The sequence below is a fragment of the Canis lupus genome, chromosome 9 (assembly GCF_003254725.2).
Source record: "Canis lupus dingo isolate Sandy chromosome 9, ASM325472v2, whole genome shotgun sequence".
NCBI lineage: Eukaryota > Metazoa > Chordata > Mammalia > Carnivora > Canidae > Canis > Canis lupus.
Window position 1 is genome coordinate 880,161 of NC_064251.1, and position 19,269 is coordinate 899,429.

General features: G+C 64.7%; 3 protein-coding genes across 7 annotated transcripts; 2 read left to right on the plus strand and 1 right to left on the minus strand.

Moving 5' to 3' along the window:
• The first annotated feature begins 8,669 nt into the window (after positions 1-8,669).
• On the plus strand, positions 8,670-11,065 carry LOC112672961 (carbonyl reductase [NADPH] 2-like). 2 transcript variants are annotated; one of them, XM_025468369.2, is made up of 8 exons: positions 8,670-8,818; positions 9,338-9,435; positions 9,560-9,714; positions 9,807-9,849; positions 9,937-10,036; positions 10,167-10,231; positions 10,517-10,634; positions 10,732-11,065. In XM_025468369.2, the coding sequence occupies exons 1-8, from the start codon at positions 8,767-8,769 to the stop codon at positions 10,833-10,835; spliced, it is 735 nt and encodes a 244-aa protein (XP_025324154.1). In that variant the 5' UTR covers positions 8,670-8,766; the 3' UTR covers positions 10,836-11,065. The 2 variants fall into 2 exon arrangements, with proteins under 2 accessions (XP_025324154.1, XP_025324153.1); XM_025468368.3 differs by having other exon boundaries at positions 8,711-8,818; positions 9,260-9,435.
• A 2,184-nt stretch (positions 11,066-13,249) lies between these two features.
• Positions 13,250-15,313, plus strand: LOC112672960 (L-xylulose reductase). The gene is made up of 8 exons (XM_025468366.3): positions 13,250-13,387; positions 13,686-13,783; positions 14,186-14,340; positions 14,436-14,478; positions 14,556-14,655; positions 14,746-14,810; positions 14,900-15,017; positions 15,144-15,313. The coding sequence occupies exons 1-8, from the start codon at positions 13,336-13,338 to the stop codon at positions 15,245-15,247; spliced, it is 735 nt and encodes a 244-aa protein (XP_025324151.1). The 5' UTR covers positions 13,250-13,335; the 3' UTR covers positions 15,248-15,313.
• A 1,745-nt stretch (positions 15,314-17,058) lies between these two features.
• RAC3 (Rac family small GTPase 3) lies at positions 17,059-19,264 on the minus strand. 4 transcript variants are annotated; one of them, XM_035720555.2, is made up of 6 exons: positions 19,106-19,264; positions 18,781-18,852; positions 18,509-18,626; positions 18,309-18,371; positions 17,721-17,870; positions 17,059-17,572 (listed from the first exon to the last, which is right to left on the minus strand). In XM_035720555.2, the coding sequence occupies exons 1-6, from the start codon at positions 19,138-19,140 to the stop codon at positions 17,525-17,527; spliced, it is 486 nt and encodes a 161-aa protein (XP_035576448.1). In that variant the 5' UTR covers positions 19,141-19,264; the 3' UTR covers positions 17,059-17,524. The 4 variants fall into 4 exon arrangements, with proteins under 4 accessions (XP_035576448.1, XP_025324148.1, XP_025324149.1 ...); XM_025468363.3 differs by having other exon boundaries at positions 17,721-17,880; positions 19,106-19,263; XM_025468364.3 differs by having other exon boundaries at positions 17,721-17,880; positions 19,127-19,204.
• Positions 19,265-19,269: the final 5 nt, after the last annotated feature.

Genomic DNA, 19,269 nt, shown 5'->3' on the forward strand with positions numbered 1-19,269 from the left:
GGGAGTCACTGCGGCGAGGGGGTCTCCACGGCGTCCTGGCCGCTCGGCAGGGGCACACGGGGCTCGGTTCCCACGCCCGCACCCAGACGCACCCTCCAGGTGGCTTCGCCGGGCCCAGGGCCGGCCCTGCTCCGCACCCCAGGCCTCGCCCCCCACCCAGCCGGGCAGGTGGGCTTCCCTGCCCCCTCCCACAGCCGCAGAGCCCCGGCTCCTTCCCTCCCAGCTCTGGGCCCCCAACCGCCTGAGGCCACTTTCCCAGCCGCGCTCAGGACAAGGCCCAGGCTGCCTGGACCCCGGAAGGTGGGCACCTCTCTGAGGGGCTCGTGTAAGAACCTGAGGGGCGCCTGGGGGACTCAGTCAGCCGAACGTCCCGCTCTGCATCTCAGCTCGGGTCTTGATCTCGGGTTCCTGAGTTCCAGCCCCGCGTCAGGCTCCACACTGGGCTGCAGCCTCCTAAATAAATAAATAAGCAGCTTGAAGCCACACCCATGGCCCCCCGGCCCCCAGCCTGTCCCCCGTTTCCCTCGCCTGGGAGAAAGGAGAAAAGCTGCCAAACGTGTGGCTGAGTGGCGGAGCTGCAGACTGGGGTCAAGTCCCGGGGGCGTGGGTGGGCCCAGGGACCTCCGCAGCCCTGGCCCTCCCCTCGGGGGGCAGCCCCGTGGCTCTCCCAGGTGGCTCTCCCCCGAGGCTCTCCCTCGGGCATCCCCTTACAGCCGCTGCCTCCGAGCCTCGGGCAGGAGCTCCTCAGCCTCCGGGGACATCTGCCCACAGGCCCTTCGGGTCTACCCCTTGTCCCTTCTGCATCGCCCCAGTGTCCTGGGTGCAGGGGCCTCAGGCCTGAGCCCAGCAGAGAAGCTGTCAGCAGTCAGAGGGCGGCTCCGGCCCAGGCCCCGGGAGCCTCCGGGCAAGTGACCCTGATGCCCAGGTGTCCCCTCACGTGCCCGGGCCCGCACTAGGCTGCCAGGCAGTGAACTCCCAAGAGGCCAGACACCACCCGGCCCGGGTGGGGTCAGGGCCTTCCGGAGACGGTGGATGCAGGGGGCCTCCCTGAGGCTGCCAGCGGCTCAGCAGGGGCCAGGCTCGGGCGCAGCCACGGGGTAAGGGTCTGCCCCAGACGGGCTGCCATCCCACGGGGCCTGACGACGGGGTGCGGACGCGCTGCTCCCGGGTCCTCCGGAACCAGGACCCACACGGTGGCCCGGGCGATGCAACCTCCAAGGTCTTAGGTCTTTTCAAGCCACTCAGTGTCCAGAAGAAAACAAAATACAATGTCGAGGTGCCCCTGGCGTCCCCCAGAGGGGCGAGCGCCCCGTCCTCACCCACGGGTGTACTCAGAGCTCCCGGTGATTCTTACTTTGCTCCTCCCTGCTCCCTGCCACCCCGCTCTTGCTCTAAAATAAAAAAATCTTTTAAAAAAACAACGAATGTGCCGTTTGTTCGTTCACTCATTCCTCACTCCACAGACACGGTTGGAAGCACAGTCTCTGCCAAGTGCCAGGGAGACAGTGGTGGACGGCACACCTGTCCTCCTGGGGTTCAGGCTGTCACGTCAGCCCTGGGGTCACCTGGGGTGCAAGAACCCAGAGGGGCGACCCCCAGAGAAGCTGACATTCCAGCCTGGCTTCCTGGGCCCAGAAGCCCAGACGGTGAGGGAGCAGAGAGCCAAGCAGGCAGCGGCCAGCGGGGAGGGAGCCCGGGCCTCTCCCGGCAACACGCAGGAGCAGCAGGGCTGAGAGCTGGGCTGGGAGAGCGCAGGTGGGCTGGCCTGGGGGATGGGAAACGGGATGCAGGCAGACCCTCGTGGAGCTCGTGGAGTGGAGCCAGCGGGTCCTGGTGGGCCGAGGCGGCCAGCGGAGCATGAGGAAAGGCCTAAAACAGCGCAGGCTCGGGGCGTGGGTGGTGACAGGGCCCGGCAGAGGCGGCCGCTCCAAGAGAAGCCACTCGCTCAGTGTGAACAGCACAGGGCAGCCCCGGTCCCTCGGCCTTCCTGGCACCGAAGTGCCCTTGGGAGGCGGTGGTGGTTTCCAGGCGCCGTGCCCACCGGCACCCTCCCCGCCTCACCACCTTCTGGAGGGACAGAGTACAGTCCTGCGACCCTGCCTGTCCACACCTCCCGGTCACAGAAGTTTCTAGGTGGCATCCCCACTGCTTCCTGCTCAAGTGTCCCCTGTGGGGTGTGGCTGCCAGTTTCAGGCAGGTCTGCTCAAGTGCACTCTCCTTGTCCTGAGAAACAGGAAAAGTACTTAAAACCTCCCTCCCTCTTAAGGAGGGAACCTGAGAAGTTGAGAAGTTTGCTCGGAGGCTTGGGAAGGACCTTTGTCCAGCTGCAGCCAGGCCTTTCACGTGGGGTTTCTGGGCACCCGGGTCTCCCCACCCCCCACCCACCTGCCAGCACCTGCCGCATGAGAAGCCAGAGTCCTCGGGGCCTCAGCGCCCTGCCCACTGTCCTCCCTGCCCTGCTGCCCTGGCCCAGCTCTGTGGCAAGCGTGTGCTGGGCTGCCCTCCCCGGCAACCCCCGGGCCTGTGCAGCGGGCAGGCAGTGAGGCAGGGCCTGGGGCGCCACTAGGGCTGCACACAGGGGGCTCACGCACAGGGTCTCCTGGGGAAGGAGCTGCTGAGAACAGCTTCTCTCTGCAGGTGTTTTTCTGCAAGTGAGAGCAGACAGGAGCCGTAGTTGGGGGGGCTGAGGGGGTGCTGGGAGCAGAGGGCAGAGGGCGGGGGGCCGGGGTCAGCACTGGAGGAGGTAGGCTGTCAGCCCAGGGGGAGGAGGGTCGATGTGAAGGGTCTGTGGAGAGAAGAGGAGGTGAGAAGGACTGGGAACCACGGGTGGTCACTGGAAAGTTCAGAGGCCAGGTGGTTTGTGGGGACCCAGCACACAGCCTGCTACTCCCGGACTCACCTGGGCGCTAAGTGCAGGTGGGACCGGGAGGCTCAGCGCAGCTGCAGGGGGAAGCAAGGCCCGTCACTCCCAGGTCTGCTCTGAGAGCCCCCACGCCACCCGCTGCGAGGACCAAGTTCCAGAGGGTGCAGCCATGAGGTGACGAGGTGGCAGAGGCTGCACAGCTGGCCCCGGGCCCGGGGGGCGTCGGGGAGGCTTCCTCATGTCAGGGCCCTGGGGTTCCGGGGCTTGTGATTGCAGCGCGGGTCTGGCCTGTGGCAACAGAGCTTAGCAACTGCAGCCTGGAGCAGCCCCAGTGGCTCAGAGGTTTAGCGCTGCCTTCGGCCTGGGGTGTGATCCTGGAGACCTAGGATCAAGTCCTACATTGGGCTCCCTGCATGGAGCCTGCTTCTCCTTCTGCCTGTGTCTCTGATGAATAAATAAATAAAATCTTAAGAAAAGAAAAAAGAAAAGAAAAGGAAAGAAAAGAAAATTGCAGCCCAGGGAAGCATCATCCCCAGGAGACCATCCCCATCTCCGACAGCGGTGGCGAGGTCAGGGGTCCCAGGGCCACCCTCAGCTTTCGTAAGTCGCTAGAGCAATCCACAGAAGCCCGGAAGGTGCTGCATTTAGGATCACAGTTTTATTACAGCAAATGGAATCAGAAAACCACCACAGGGAGAGACAGGGTGGCACCTGGCGGGGTGGGGGGCCTTCCCACGGTCTCTTCCCCTCGGAATCCTGGCCTGTGACACTGAGCACATGCTGCCAACCCGGGAAGCTTGCCTGTCCTGGTGCCGGGGGCTTGGGGCACTCGCTTGCCCACTGGCTGTGTGGCCGCCGGGCCGCAGACTACCGCCCTCCCCACAGGTGCCCATCTCGGGCGGCCCCCCCACCCCGCATAAATCAGCCCCCAGACTACCCACAGCGAGGCCCCATACACCGAGATGCTCGTCAGGAGGGACGTTGCAGAGGCTCGGAGTCAGGAACCCAGGGCCAGAGGCCAGGGCCAGACCCCACCGGCCCGCCCTTCTCCCTCAGGGGTTTGGCCAGGGACGCCCATGCAGCGCGGCTGAGTGACTGCTCCCCATCCAAGCCTCGGGCTCCTGCCAGCCGGGCCACACCCTTCCTGCGGCCTGTTTCACGGTCCCCTTCCCTCTGGGTCCAGCACACGCAATCCAAGCGCAGAGCACAAGCCAGACGTGGTTCCTCATGCTGTGCAGTGAGGAGCCAATACCCTCCTTTAGGAGGCAGTGATGAGCCCGTGTGAGAGGCCCTGGGGTGGGGGCGCGCGTGGGGGTTGGCAGGGGGCTCGCGGGAGGCTGCGGGAGGCCGTGGGGCTGCCCTGTGCCCCGGCCGCTGGGGGGGCGCATGTTGGCACCTGTGCGCATCTGCAGGCCCTGGCCCTGCCCCCATGGCCTCTGGGTCCCAGGCTCACACAGACACTGGCAGCGGCTGGGACCCCACAGGAGGCTGGGCCTGGGGCTGGCGGCGGCCTGCTTCGCTGCTCACGGTGGGCTGTGCCCCATGGTGTCTGCGTTCCTGTGCCCGCAGCTGCGCACCACTCCACAGCAGGGGGGTGGGGGGCAGGGGGACAGGGATACAGGGCATGTGGGGACGGCAGGGACGGTGGGGGGGCAGGGGGACAGGGGCGGCGGGCTGTGCTGGCTGCTTCTCCTGGCGCAGAGACACAGGGGAAGGGGCAGTCCCAGCACAAGGCCTGCACAAGGGACCCGAAAGTATCCTCAATGGTCCTGGAAGCGCTGAGCTTCTGCAGATGCATGCTCAGTGTCACCCCGAGTGATGGTGCCAGGGGACCGCTCGGGCCCCAGGGACACTGTGTGAAAGCAGCAGCACCAACCGCTGAAGCACCGAGGGCACACTGGGGCGGGTCGCGGGGTCGCACTTTGCACCCAGTGCGGGGAGCCTAGTGTCCCTCTGCCGAGAGGCCGCGGCAGCCGGGCTGCATCATCCTGCCGCACAGGCCCCGGGCAGCTCTGGCCGCTCGCACAGCGGTCCGTCCGTCCGTCTGTCCGCTGGGCCAAGTAGCAGCGTGACTTTGGGGACGGGTGTGCGGGACTCCGTGTGGGGACAACGGGCTGGGAGCGGCGCCGAGGGTGGAGGGCACACAGAGCGGAGAGGGCAGCCTGGCGTAGGCCTCCGCCCTCGGGCATCGGGGGGCACCGGGTCGCACAGCCGCCGCCGCCCACCGCCTGCAAGGCCGTGGCACGAAGGGCACGAAGGGCGGATGCAGGCGGCTGCTCCTCCGCAAGGCGGGGAGGGAAGGTCACGGCAGCTCCTCTGCCCCAGAGAGCGGCGGGGTGGGGGTGGGGAGGGCCAGCGGGGCGCCGATCCCCCAGGACGACATGTGGCCATGACGTGTGGCCATGACGTGTGGCCACAGCGCTGGGCCGCAGAGCTGGGCACAGTCAGAGGGTGGGGGCCGGGCCGGGCGGGCGTCCACGCGGGCGCTTCTCCCTCCCGTCCCGCTCCCGCCCCAGCTCCGGTGCCAGGGCGGCCTTACCTGGAAGTGAAGTCAGACGTGCTGTGGCCCGTCCCCCTGGGTGGGTGGACAGCCCACGGGGCCCAGACCCGAGTCCTCTCTGGCGCCTCGGAGACAGCGTGGCCACAGGGGATGCTTGCCGAGGCGCTGAGGACAGATGTGAAGTGGGAGGACGACGCTGCGCCTGCGGTGGTCAGAGCTGACACCCCAGTCCCACCACCTTCCATCCGTGAGACCCGGGCCTCTCCCCGCTGCCTCTGACGGAGATCCACAGCGTCTACTCACGATGGAACACGGGGCAGGCCCAGCTGAGGGACTTTCTACCAAAGAACTGACCTCTGGGGCACCCGGGGGGCTCAGGTGGCTCAGGTCATGATCCCGGGGTCCTGGGATCGGGTCCTGCAGCCTGCATCGTTGGGCTCTGCTCCACGGGGAGCCTGCCTCCTCCCTCCTCCTCCCCATGCCCCCTGCATGCGGTCTCTCAAAGAAAGAAAGAAAAAAAAAAAAGAACTGACCTGCAGTCTTCAGAAATGTCAAGGTCATAAAGGTCAAGGAAAGACTGAGGAGGGTTCCCAGTGAGGGAGATGAGAGACCAGGCAGCCCCAAACCCAGGGGGAGCCTGCTCTGGATGCTTCTCCTGCACAGAACTGACACGGGGGATCCAGGCAAGAGGAGTGAGGTCCAGGGACGGCCGAGCCACCAGGACGCCTGCGCAGGGGGTGGGCCTGTTGATGGCCTTGATTGCAGTGACCGGTTCACCGCCCTTTGCCAAGGCCCCCAGGTGTATCCGTTCAGTGTTGCTCAAAACCATCAGCCCAAACTGCAGTCACTGAAGACAGAGACCCCTGACCCAGTGGACCTGGGCACAGCCCGGCAGCGCTCGGAAGCAAACTGAGAAACCCCGCTCCACCCCCCCCCCCTCCCGGAGGCCGCCTTGCCTTCGCCTTGCCTTCTCCCGTTCCCTCTCTTCCTTTGAAAACCTGTCCTTGAGACCTGGGGTGGCTCTGCCTTCCACCCAGGGCGTGATCCCAGGGTCCTGGGATTGAGTCCCACATTGGGCTCCCTGCAGGGACCCTGCTTCTCCCTCTGCCTTGTGTCTCTGTCTCTCATGAATAAATATAAATAAAACCTTTAAAAATAAATAAATAAAAAATAAACAAAAATGTGTCCTTTCCTGCTGCTCAGCGGGGCCTCTCTCTACTCCCCTAGGTGGGAAGATGCCTAATCCACAAATTGACTGAGAAACCCAATTAGATCTTGCAAATGTACTCAGGTGAGTTTTTGTCACTTCACAGTGCCTATCAGTTAAATCTCGAGGAAGCCGTTCTTTTTAAAAAGAACATCACTGGGCTAGTTAACGAGACCTGGATGGGAGCTAGTGACACGTGCTGCTAGACTCCCGGCTATCGTGTGTGTGTGCATGTGCACAAGCATGTGCTGTGCTTGTGCAGGATAACATCTGTGTTTGAAAGAAGCAGACATGAAGCTACTTGGAGGTGACAGGGTGTGTTTTACTCTCAGATGGTTTAGGGGGAGGAGACTCTGGCATCCTTGTAATTCTGAATTATCTCAAAAACTATCTGTAACATTTGGAACGTGTCAGGAACTTGGTGGTGACCGTGGAGGAGAGGGGCACCTGCTGCTGGGTTCTGATTTGGGGTGTGGGTTAATGAAAGCAGGGAGATGTTTTTAACCTGCGGGTGTTTGGGAGAAGGCTCCCAGAGGGACTTCTGTGCACAGATCAGGCAAGGGGCGGGCGGAGGGTGGGGGCTGTCCCCCAGGCCACGTGGAAGCCAGCTGCGGGGCCTCTGGCAGGGGTGGGGCAGGGGCACTCCGTGCTGGGGATCTGGGTTTACACCTGAGGGTCCCATGGTTGGCGAAGGCTTAGCTGTAGCAAAGGTCGCGCTTCCCAGCCAGCCCTCAGTGCATAATGGGGCCTGCCGGGCACGGGACAGATTCAGCCTTCCACCCCCACAGCTGGCACCCTTGGAGATGAATTTCTAACAAGTATCTGGGAAGAAAGCCAGATGGAATGTGCTGTGTCATACCCAGGGTGAGGGTTGCCAACCTTCTACCCCCAAGGGCAAGCCCACCTGGGTGCTCTGGAGTTCAGGGGTCTCAGAGACGCAGGATGGCTCTCAGGACAGGAGCCTGTCTTGCTGGGGCTGCACCTGGTATCTGGCCAGGTCTGAGGGAGGGAGAGGCGGCAGGGCTCACCTGCATGTCCGGGCCACACCTGGAGGGCCTGGCGGGGGTGTTCATGTGCCCTGAACGCAGGACCTCCGGACGGTGGCTTTGGTCCCACAAGGCCCCTTGCACAGGACTGGGAGGCGCTCAGGACATGCCCCCGGCTCATCCCCATCAGAAGCCACAGGGATCAGTGGCTCCTCGGGCACCTGGAAGAGTACATCGGATTTGCACGGAGATGAAATGCAAAAGGCGGGGAGGGAGGGAAACCAGAGAAGGACAGCTGGGGAAGGAGAGGACCCCCCCTCCCAGAGCCACACCTGAGAGGGAATGTGGGCACCTCAGGACAGCCACTCCTGTGGACAGGGCTCAGCGCTGGGCGGGTGGCCAGAGGGTAGGAATTCCCGGGCTGGCCAGGGGCAGGTGAGGAAGACTCTGGAGCCGCAGTGGCCCCCACGCTGGGGCCCCGGTGGAGTCAGGGTCAGGAGGGCAGGAGGCCAGCCTTGAGCCCAGCGCGCCTTGGCCACTGTCTCCAACCAGCCAAGAACAGGCATGGCCCCAGTCTAGGATTTATTTTTATTTACTTTTCCAAAACTCAGCGTTGAGCTTTGGGCCAGCACCTGTGAGGTATGGGTGAGGAGGGCAGCAGATTCCTGTGAACAGTGGTGAAGCGTCTGCCTTCGGCTCAGGTCATGAACAAGGTCCTGGGATCAGCCCAGTGTCCTTGCTCAGCAGGGAGCCTGCTTCTCCCTCCTCCTCTGCCCTTCCCCCTACTTGTGCTCTTTCACACCCACAAGCTCTCTCTCTGTCAAGTAAATAAAATATTAAAAAAAGAAGATTCCGGGATCCCTGGGTGGCGCAGCGGTTTAGCGCCTGCCTTTGGCCCAGGGCGCGATCCTGGAGACCCGGGATCGAGTCCCACATCGGGCTCCCGGTGCATGGAGCCTGCTTCTCCCTCTGCCTGTGTCTCTGCCTCTCTCTCTCTCACTGTGTGCCTATCATAAATAAATAAAAAAAAAAAAAAAAAAAAAAAAAAAAAGAAGATTCCTGTGAACAAGGAAACAGAGCTGCTGTGATGCCCCACCCCTGCCCTGTGCCCCCAGCCCTCCTTCCTCAACGCCCCCACAACGGCCCGCCCCAGGCCTTTAAAACCTCCATGCCTTCCTCTCCCGCTGGAGGGAGGCTCTGAGTGAGCACCATGCAGCTGAATTTCAGCGGCCTGCAGGCCCTGGTGACAGGGGCAGGGAAAGGTGGGTATGTGTAGAGCAGGTGAGGGTGCGGGAGGGGCTGAGCTGGAGAGGAAGGTGGGGTCTTCCCTGAAGCCTCACAGGCCTGTGTTGGGGATCCTGGGAGTCCCTGCATGCCTGTCACAGACCGCCCCGCCAGCAATTATCGCCCCCCTGCACTCCTAGCAGCCCCTGGACCTGAGCCCAGGCTGATGTCCACCACCTAGCAGGCTGTGTTGGAACAGGACACTGGCCACTCCCTGGTCAGTGCAAGCAAGTCCCCCGCCCCTAGATAGTGGCCCTCAGGCTCAGAGATCCATCTGGGACCTCTTCCCCCGGCCCAGTGGGAAGGAGCTGCTCTCCGGGGCCTCCCGTGGTCAGATCCTGGCTGGCAGAGATTCTGACTCAGACGGCCTCTTGCCCCATGGTGTCCATCCTCTGGCCAGCACCTTGTTCTTTCCTCAGTGAAAGGGGCTGCAGCCCTGGCCCTCAGCCTTGAGCTACATGTACTGAGCCATCTGCTCACCCACTGCACCCCTGCAGGGATCGGGAGAGACACTGTGAAGGCCCTGCATGGCCTGGGAGCCAGAGTGTTAGCCGTGAGCCGCACCAACACTGACCTGGTCAGCCTCTCCAAGGAGGTGAGGCACATAACCTCCACCCCACCCCCTCACCCCCAGCGCCAGGGCCAGAGCCTGCTCCCACACACCTTTGTGAGCCTGCTGGGACCACCTCCTTTGGTCACCAGCCAATGCTTCTCCACAGTGCCCTGGGATAGAGACCGTGTGTGTGGACCTGGGTGACTGGGAGGCCACGGAGCGGGCGCTGGGCAGCGTGGGCCCTGTGGACCTGCTGGTGAACAACGCTGCCGTGGCGCTGCTGCAGCCCTTCCTGGAGGTCACCAAGGAGGCCTTCGACAGGTGGGGAGTAGGAGAGCTGGTAGACTGGGGCAGGGTTGCTGAGATCGTGGGGCAGATGTGGCCACGCACTTGACTCTATGCCCCTCCCCCAGGGCCTTCAACGTGAACTTGCGCTCGGTGGTCCAGGTATCCCAGGTGAGCCAGGGGGAGGACAAGGCCCAGCGATAACAAGGCCCAGGTGGGAGCACGGTGGGGTCAGATTGCCCCTCTCTTGGCTTCTAGATTGTGGCCCGGGGCATGATCCACCGTGGAGTGCCTGGCTCCATCGTCAATGTCTCCAGCATGGTGGCCCATGTCACCTTCCCCAACTTATCTGTCTACAGTGAGTCCCTCTGCCCAGCCTGTAGCCCCGCCCCCCACATTCCATGCAGGAGATGCTGGGCTCCAGGCTTAGCCTCTGTGCAAAGAAGGCTGAATCCCTAAGTGTCCTCAGCACTGCCCTCCCTCCACAGGCTCTACCAAGGGTGCAATGACCATGCTCACCAAAGCCATGGCCTCAGAGCTGGGGCCATACAAGGTGGGCGTGGAAAGGGGGCCCTGAGGGACAGGGGTGGGGGGGGCCACAGGAGGTGGGTCTGCAGGCACAAGGTAGGTGCTGGGGAGTGGGGCTTGCAGCTGGCAAGGGTCATGGGCAGCATGGGGCGTGGGGTATGGGAGAGGCCTGAGGGGGATCCGAGGCTCTGGCAGTGGGGTCAGAGATTGGACACGGAAAGTAAGTTCTGCGGGGCGGCGGTGGGGGGGGTGGGGGGGGCAAGGGGGGCTCACCTACCTGCTGAGGCCGTCGTTGGCCCCCGGGCCCTAGATTCGGGTAAACTCCGTGGACCCTACGGTGGTGCCGACGGCCATGAGCCAGAAGATCCTGACGGACCCCGAGTTAGTCCGGAAGCTGAAGGAGCGGCACCCGCTGCGGAAGTTCGCTGGTGAGCGGGGCTGCGGGGAGCGGGCACGGGCGGGGCGGGGCCGGGGCTGCCGGGACGCGCCCCCGCTGACCCCGCCTGCCCCCGCCGCAACCCGCAGACATGGAGGACGTGGTCAACAGCATCCTCTTCCTGCTCAGCGACCGCAGCGCCTCCACCAGCGGCTCGGGCATCCTCGTGGACGGCGGGTACCTGGCCTCCTAGGGCGCCGGCGCGGGCGAGCCAGCGGGGCTCAGCTCGGTCCACCGGGCCCCGCCCCCGCCCGCCCCGGCCCCGCCCCGGCCCCGGCAGCCCATCTCCGGTGCAGGCTCCGTGTGTGGCCGCGCTCCGCACCCACAGCCGCGCCGCCGTGAAACTCGCCTCATCGCCCCCGCCCGCTGTGTCCTCCGTCGCTGGTGGGATTTGCCTAAATAAACGGAAGCCATTGTCCTGGATCCGGTGCTTGCCGGGTTTGGAGGGAGGCGCCGGGAGGTGAGGGGGCGGATCCCCGGCCGCCGGGACTCCCCGCGACCTGGCTCCTGGCTGCAGGGCTGCGCCTTGTTTGCACAGAGAGCCTCGCGGCCCATGCTCTTCCCCAGAGCAGCGCAGCAGCCCTGCGCGGAGGCCAGAGGGCAGGGCAGAGGGCGGCTGCGGCCACCTTCCCCACCCCGCAGCTCCGACCGCCAGCAGCCGGGCGGCTGCGGGTCTGGGAGCTGGGGAAGGTGCCCTGGACTGGACCAGGCCATCCCTCGGGAAGACGGGACCGGCCCCCAGCCGCTGGGACGGGGCGGTGCTGGAGCAGCCCAGTTTATCCCGCACACTTCCCTCCCCGCACCAGACCACTGGCCGGAATGGGTCCGCAGTGGGGCCTGCCTGCTGTCCCGGCAGAGTCCAGACCCAACAGGTCTGCGGGCCCTGTGGGGTTTCACTGGAGCTCGCCTGAGTGGAGCCCCCACATGGCAACCGCGGGGTGATGCAGCCTGTGGTGGTCCCTCAGCTAGACTGGGAAAGCGTCCCTCCCTGGCCCAGGAAGTGGGGAAGAGGGGTTGGGTGGGTACTGCGGGGCTAGGAGAGCCTCCGGCCCTGGCGGTGGTGGGCACAGCTCGGGGCATTTCTGGCCAACCTGCAGGGCCCTCCCGCAGCAGGGCTTGTGGCAGCTGGACTGACCCACTGGGGATCACAGGACAGGTCAGAGGGTTTGGACACCGTTCTGAGGTCAAAGGAAAGTCACAGAAGGGATCTAAGCTGATGTGCCTTCCCAAAAGGACCTCAGGTGGCCTCCGGCAGGCAGAGGACAGGGTTTGCTGGGAAGCCACAGGGTGTGCACCTCAGGGCCAGGCTGGGTGGGGAGGACTCCCTTGGCTGTTCTCCAGGGGCTTCTCAGGTCTGTGCTGTATGCTGCCCTGGCTACCGTCTCCTCCAGCCTGTCCACTCCTCTGGGCCCAAAGCCCCAGCGACCCAGAGGCCCTGCAATCACCGAGTCCCTATTCTTGACCACAGAAGGGACTCCAGGCAGTTCTAGGCTTTCTCACCATGACCCACATATCAGCTTTTATGGGTGAGGCAGTGCACACGCAGGCTCATATATGTCTGTAAATGACCCCACAGCCTCAGGAAGCAAAGCTTGCCATCGCTGGACACCACCCCGACAACCCCAATCCCATGTCTCCTTATCCTGCCCCAAGTGTTTTATTTTTTTTTTTTAATTTTTTTTTATTTATTTATGATAGTCACAGAGAGAGAGAGAGAGAGAAAGAGAGGCAAAGACACAGGCAGAGGGAGAAGCAGGCTCCATGCACCGGGAACCCGACGTGGGATTCGATCCCGGGTCTCCAGGATCACGCCTTGGGCCAAAGGCAGGCGCCAAACCGCTGCGCCACCCAGGGATCCCGTTTTATTATTATTTTTTAAGATTTTATTTATTTACGAGAGACACACAGAAAGAGAGACAGAGAGACAGAGACAGACACAGGCAGAGGGAGAAGCAGGCTCCATGCAGGGAGTCCGATGCGGGACCCATCCAGGGTCTCCAGGATCACGCCCTGGGCTGCAGGCGATGCCAAACCACTGCACCACCGGGGCTGCCCTGCCCAAGTGTTTTAAACAGCTGGTGGTCTCGGGCAGCCCAGGTGGCCCAGAGGTTTAGAGCCGCCTTCAGCCCAGGGCGTGACCCCGGGGTCCTGGGATCGAGTCCTGCCTCGGGCTCCCTGCATGGAGCCTGCTCCTCCCTCTGCCTGTGTCTCTGCCTCTGTCTCTGTCTCTCTCTGTGTGTCTCTCAGGAATAAATAAAATCTTTAAAAAAAAAAAAAAGGAGCTGGTGGTCTTAAGTGGGCAGGCCTTTACACTGGGGTTCAGCCCCCTGGAAGTTCGAGTGGACCTTTGCGGCAGTGGCTTCTTCAGGCTGACAGTTGTCCAAGTGAAGCGGCTGAGCCACGCCGGGGGCGGGGCAGGAGGGCCAGGCCGTCCTCCCGCGCCGCGGCGCCTTCTCCGGCCGCCACCGACCACCCCTGGGTCTGCAACCGCCCGCCGGGAGGAGACGCGCGGAGGTTGACCGGCCGCCCCGCCGCGCCCGCCCCCTCGGCCCGCCCCTCCCCCGCCCCGGGCGGTGCTCTCGCAATGTCCCCGCCCCACCGGACACCGGCCTGTGACTGGTCCCCCGCGCCCCGCCCCGCCCCGCTCCCGCCTGCGGTCGGGCCGCGCCGCGCGCAGAGTCGGAACCGCGGCCATGGAGCTGGGCCTCGCGGGCCGCCGGGCGCTCGTCACGGGGGCGGGCAAAGGTGGGCCTGCGGGGCTGCCGGGCTCCGGGGGTCCAGGGGGTGGCCGGGGTCCGGGAGGAGGGGTCTGGGGGTTGCCGGGGTCCAGGGGACAGGGTCCGGGGGTCCAGAGGGTGGCCGGGGGTCCAGGCCGTGGCTGGGGTCCGCGGGTCGGGCTCCAGGTGTCCAGGGGGTGGCCGGGGTCCAGGAGGAGGGGTCCGGGGTCCAGGGGGTGGCCGGGGTCCAGGAGGAGGGGTCCGGGGGTCCAGGCGGCGGGGGTCGGGGGGCAGCGGTGCGCCACACCCACCCACACTCCCTGCAGGCATCGGGCGCAGCACGGTCCAGGCGCTGCACGCCATGGGGGTGCAGGTGGTGGCAGTGAGCCGGACCCAGGCCGACCTGGACAGCCTGGTCCGTGAGGTAGGCTCCACCCTGTCCCCCCGCCACCCCGCCACGGGCCACGAGCCACGCGCAGGCGCCAGGCGCTGAGGCTGACCGGGGACCCTCAGCAGCCCCTCCCGGGGCACAACCGGATGTCCGTGGGTGGCCAAGTGTCGGGGGAATGGCGCTGCCGCCTGGGCTTGAAAGGAGCCAGAAACGGCTGCCCTGCAGCCTGGGGTGCGGGCAGTGGACCGGCCAGGGGCCCAGGGGCCGTGTTGGTGCCTCAGCCACCTCCTTCAGCGGCCTGGGGCGCCGGACCCTCCGGGACCTCTAACCCCTCCCGGTCGGCCTGGAAGGCCTCACGTGGCAGAGGCCCAGCTGTGCGCCCCCCCCTCCCCGGGCATGGAGCCTCCCCCAGCTGTGCCCCCCCCATACACACAGTGTCCCGGGGTGGAGCCCGTGTGTGTGGACCTGGGTGACTGGGAGGCCACGGAGCGGGCGCTGGGCAGCGTGGGCCCCGTGGACCTGCTGGTGAACAATGCTGCCGTGGCGCTGCTGCAGCCCTTCCTGGAGGTCACCAAGGAGGCGTGTGACACGTGAGCCGGCCAGGGTTGGGGAACCCTAGGGCAAGGGCTGGCCCCTGCGGCAGCAGGCCCCAGTCCCTGACCAGGGTCTCCCCATCTGCCTCCAGGTCCTTCCACGTGAACCTGCGGGCCATCATCCAAGTGTCCCAGGTGAGCTGCCTTCAGGGCAGGGGTGGGAACGGCCGGTGGGTGACTAGTTCTGCCTCACGTTCCCTCTGCAATTCCAGATTGTGGCCCGTGGCTTAATAGCCAGGGGAGCCCCAGGGTCCATCGTGAACATCTCCAGCCAGGCCTCGCAGCGAGCAATAGCCAACCACAGCGTCTACTGTGAGTAAGCCCCCCACTCCGCCCTCGCCTGACCCCACGGACCCCCAAGCCTGTGGCCAGCTCGGACTCCAGGCATGCCGCTCCTCACAGGCTCCACCAAGGGTGCCATGGACATGCTGACCAAGGTGATGGCTCTGGAGCTTGGGCCACACAAGGTGAGCCCTGTGGGATGCCTCCTACCACCCAGCCCACATACCCTGGGCAACTAGTCTGCCTTGCTGACCTCCCTATCCTCCTGGTGCAGATCCGTGTGAACACGGTGAACCCCACAGTGGTGATGACCCCCATGGGCCAGGCCAATTGGAGCAACCCTCAGAAGGCCAAGACCATGCTGGATCGAATCCCACTTGGCAAGTTTGCGGGTGAGTCAGGCAGGAGCCCAGCTGGAAGTTGCACCAGTAGCCCCAGTGCCTGCCTAGATGAGGGGTGGGAAGGGAGGATGGAGGAGCACCCCCTCACCTGTGCCCTGACTCCCACCCTGCCTGCAGAGGTGGAGAACGTGGTGGACACCATCCTCTTCCTGCTGAGTGACCGGAGCAGCATGACCACGGGTTCCGCTGTGCCGGTGGATGGGGGCTTCCTGGCCACCTGAGTCTCTACCTGACACCCCTCCCCCCCCGCCACCCAGTTTCTCCAATAAACATGAGTCTTCTGCTCAGCCTGCACATTGATTCCTAGGCTCTGGCAAGTGGCCAGACGATGCAGAGTCCCGGGCTGCGTGCAGGAGTGAGTCCCCGGTGGACTCACACCCCAGGCCGGGTGGCACGTGACTCCCTTGCCTGAGGTTTTCAGGCCTGGGAAGTGGGACCTTCCAGAAGGCCAGCTCTTAAGCCTGGTGGTGAATTTGACCAAGGATGACCTTTGGCCCTGTCCAGAGGCCTTTGGGGTACAGGCAGCGGAGTCTTTAGCAGCCGGCTCTGTGGGGTAATCCTGACGTAAATGTTGGTTGATGTTCCTCAGTTAATGAGTTAGACAAACGAGAAACGAGAAAGATGGACATGGGAGCTTCGCTAATTGTCAGGGATCTGAACAACTTCCTTGTTGAATTAGATGATAGTTCTCAGATACTGGAATAACATTTTTTTTCACCTTTTTAAGAGTTCCTCACAAAGTACTGAGCACATGGGACGCAGCACGGGAGCTTGATCTGCACTTCTCTGTTGCTTTCCGTCTAGACAGTTCATGGTAAATCAAGTCCCGTGGGAGAACCTGCCTGTTGCAGCCGTGTAGACACGCAGCCATTTGATGGCATTGAGGACAGGGCTGGGGAGAATTGCGTGGTCTCCCACTTTTTTTTTTTTTACTATTGACTTATTTTTTAAAAAATATTTTTTAAAAATATTTTATTTATTTATTCATGAGAGACACACAGAGAGAGGCAGAGACACAGGCAGAGGGAGAAGCAGGCTCCATGCAGGGAGCCCGATGTGGGACTGATCCTGGGACTCCAGGATCACGACCTGAGCCGGAGGTGTTCTCTCAACCGCTGAGCCCCCCAGGCGTCCCTTGATTTATTTTTAGAGACACAGTGTAGAGGGAGAGGAAAGGGAAAGAGGACCTCAAGCCCCCTCCCTGCTGAGTGCGGAGCTGACCGCTCCACACCGTGCTCGAGGTCATGACCTGAGCTGAAACCAAGGGTCAGAAGCTCAACCAACGGCCCGCAGGCGCCCTGAGGGCTCCCACCTTTATCCTTACCACAGGGACATGGACGATAGTGCTGCGTACGGGATCAGCTAGGGGTGTTTGCAGTATTCGGAGTTGATTTTGCTTTCAATTCGGCTACATGTAATCATACGATGATCAATAAAGGCTCTCTGGCAGCTGGCTAACTCCCGGCAGCCGCAGCTGGCCCTTCAGACTCGGCTCGGGCCTGCTCTACGCACTGTGGGGAGCGGTGCAATCACGTGTCTGCCTGGAGGTGCCCTGTGGCCTCAGGGTGAAGTCTGAGCGCCGGACCAAGGCCCCCCCACCCCCCCACCCCCGGCCGACCGGCCCCACCTCTCAGGATTTCTCAGCCCTGCCAGACTGTACCACCTGCCTCCCCTCTTGAGTGTTGCTCAGGCCCGGCGGGGGCGGGGTTGGGGGGTGCTGCTGCACAGTCCTGACGGGCTCTGTGGGGCTCAGTGGACCCCGACCACATCTGGCTGCTCAGTGAGTGTGCCCCTCTCAGGACCTGGAAGTCAGTACTGGGGGGACTGGCCCTCTTCACCCCAAAGGGGCTCCGTGCCCTTACTCCCACTTTGGTCTGGTCACATCCTTTGTCCCCGGACACAGCTGAGCGGGGTCTTCTTCTCATCTTGCCCAGTGTGTGGGGTCAAGCTTCCCCCTCTGTGTTCTCCCTGATGGAGGTGAGGGGCGAAGCACCCCGCGGAAAGAGGCGAGTACCCAGACAGGCGAGAGATGTTGGTGGAGAATGTTTATTGTATAAAAGAAGAAAGGGCCACCCCATCCTGGGGCGCACGAACAGGACCCATCCCCCCAACCCCCCCCATCAGGAAGCCCATCCTGGGGCTGCCCTGGACCCGCCCCTGCAGCCCGAGGGAGACCCTGCTCCCTTCCAGCCTCCCGTGGGGGCCAGGCAGAGCTGGAGCTGTGCCCCCAGAAAGAGGAGACAGAGCAGACAGGACTCTGGTGCCCCAGCCCCGTCCCCAGGAGCGGTGGCCGCGTCCCCATGCGTCTTCCCCCTCCCCACCCACACCACTCCCCCACAGCGGACTCAGAGACACCAAACATCTCAATACGACAGCAAACAGGGCCGGGCGGGGCTGCTCCTGCAGAGGCAGGCTCTAGAAGACCGTGCACTTCTTCCCCGGCTTTTTCACGGGGGGTGGGCAGAGCACAGCCCGGATGGCCTCGTCAAACACGGTCTTCAGGCCCCGCTGGGTGAGGGCCGAGCACTCCAGGTACTTGACAGAGCCTAGGGGGAGCGAGGGACGGGGGTCAGCGACGGAGGGGCTGGTGGCGGTGGGAGGGACAGTGCAAGCGGGGTCAGCATGGCGGGGGCCCGCTCTGTGCCCTCCAGGGCACGCCCCCGCCCCCTTCCTGCCCCTGTGGTGCCCGCTCACCAATCTCCCGGGCCATGGCCAGGCCCTGGGGGTAGGTGATAGGGGCCAGCTTCTTGTCCCGCAGCCGCTCGATGGTGTCCTTGTCGTCGCGGAGGTCCAGCTTGGTGCCCACCAGGAGGATGGGCGTGTGGGGGCAGTGGTGTCGCACCTCTGGGTACCACTGTGGGGATGGAGGCTCTGACCCCTACACCTGGGGCTTTGTCCTGCAGCCATGTCCACAGCAGGCCATGGCCCCCAAGGGTCCCCTCCTCTCAGCCCCTGCGCCACACTGAGCCCTTCCTGCTTCATGAAGTGGCCAGTGGGCTTGGTGGGGAAACCGCCAAGGACAAAAATACCCACCGGGAAGTTTCCATGGCCCTCGTAGTTGGCCCCGAGCGCCTCACCCAGCACCCCTACCCTGCCTCTGCCCCCTCATCGCTCCCCTGGGTCACCTTCAGATCCAAGCAAAACAGATCTCCTCTGCCTCCCAAGGACACGTGACCTAAGGTCTTCAGGCAACACTGTCCCTGCCCTGCCGGGAAGGTGCTCTGGGCACCCCCCCACGCCCCCTGCTCCTGCACACGGGTCCTCCCAGCGGCACAGGCCTACCTTGGCTCGAACATTCTCAAAGGATGCCGGGCTCACCAGCGAGAAGCAGATCAGAAAGACGTCCTTGGGAGAAAGGCGAGGGGGGCCCAGGTGGGAGCGGTCAAGGCCCTCCACACGGCCCCCATGACCCCCGGCAGGACCTCAAGCACCCCGCACCCAAGCGCCCCAGCCCCCCGGGGGCTGGCCCCGTTGTCACCTACAGTTTGGGGATAGGACAGTGGCCGCAGCCGGTCGTAGTCCTCCTGCCCCGCGGTGTCCCACAGCCCCAGGTTCACCGGCTTGCCGTCCACCATCACATTGGCCGAGTAGTTGTCGAAACTGCCAGGCAGAGCGGGCCTGTCGGCGGGGCCGGGCCGGGGCCACACACCCCGCGTGGCGCCGCCGCCCAGGGGAGCCCCGGGGAGGGAGCGCGCGGAGGGAGCCCGCGGAGGGAGCCCGCGGAGGGAGCCCGCCGCCCCCGCGCAGCGCTCACACGGTGGGGATGTACTCTCCCGGGAAGGCGTTGGTCGTGTAGCTGATGAGCAGGCAGGTCTTCCCCACGGCGCTGTGGACACAGGCCGAGCCTCAGCCCCCGCCCCGCCCCCGCCCCGCACGGCGCCCCCTCCCACGGCCCCGCCGGGCCTCCGCGGGGGGCGGCCGCGGGGCTCCGTGCAGGTGAGAGGCCCGGCCCCACCCCCGGAGGCCGCACAGCATCAGGTGGGCCGCAGGCCCGCGCCCCCGGCCCCCGCCCGCCCCGCCCGCCGCGCCCGCCGCCCCGGGGTCCGGCGCCCCCGCCCCGCCCCGCGCCCCGCGCTCACCCGTCGCCGACCACCACGCACTTGATGGCCTGCATGGGCGCGGGCCGGGCGGGCGCGGCCGCGAGCCGAGCTGCGGAGAAATGCCCGGCGCCGGCGCCGCAGCGGCCGCGGACCCGAGCCGAGCGCCGAGCCGAGCGGCCGGAGACAGCCGAGCGCCGCCGAGC

Excerpts from the sequence above, each read along its gene's own strand:
- LOC112672961 (XM_025468368.3), top strand. The coding sequence starts at position 8,767 with ATGCAGCTGAATTTCAGCGGCCTGCAGGCCCTGGTGACAGGGGCAGGG. Across the intron at positions 9,715-9,806 it reads ACCAAGGAGGCCTTCGACAG|GGCCTTCAACGTGAACTTGC; the intron begins GTGGGGAGTAGG and ends CCCCTCCCCCAG. Across the intron at positions 10,037-10,166 it reads CCCCAACTTATCTGTCTACA|GCTCTACCAAGGGTGCAATG; the intron begins GTGAGTCCCTCT and ends CTCCCTCCACAG.
- LOC112672960 (XM_025468366.3), top strand. The coding sequence starts at position 13,336 with ATGGAGCTGGGCCTCGCGGGCCGCCGGGCGCTCGTCACGGGGGCGGGC. Across the intron at positions 13,784-14,185 it reads TGGACAGCCTGGTCCGTGAG|TGTCCCGGGGTGGAGCCCGT; the intron begins GTAGGCTCCACC and ends CCATACACACAG. Across the intron at positions 14,341-14,435 it reads ACCAAGGAGGCGTGTGACAC|GTCCTTCCACGTGAACCTGC; the intron begins GTGAGCCGGCCA and ends ATCTGCCTCCAG.
- RAC3 (XM_025468363.3), bottom strand. The coding sequence starts at position 19,140 with ATGCAGGCCATCAAGTGCGTGGTGGTCGGCGACGG. Across the intron at positions 18,853-19,105 it reads TGCGTGGTGGTCGGCGACGG|CGCCGTGGGGAAGACCTGCC; the intron begins GTGAGCGCGGGG and ends CTGTGTCCACAG. Across the intron at positions 17,881-18,308 it reads TTGAGAATGTTCGAGCCAAG|TGGTACCCAGAGGTGCGACA; the intron begins GTAGGCCTGTGC and ends CCATCCCCACAG.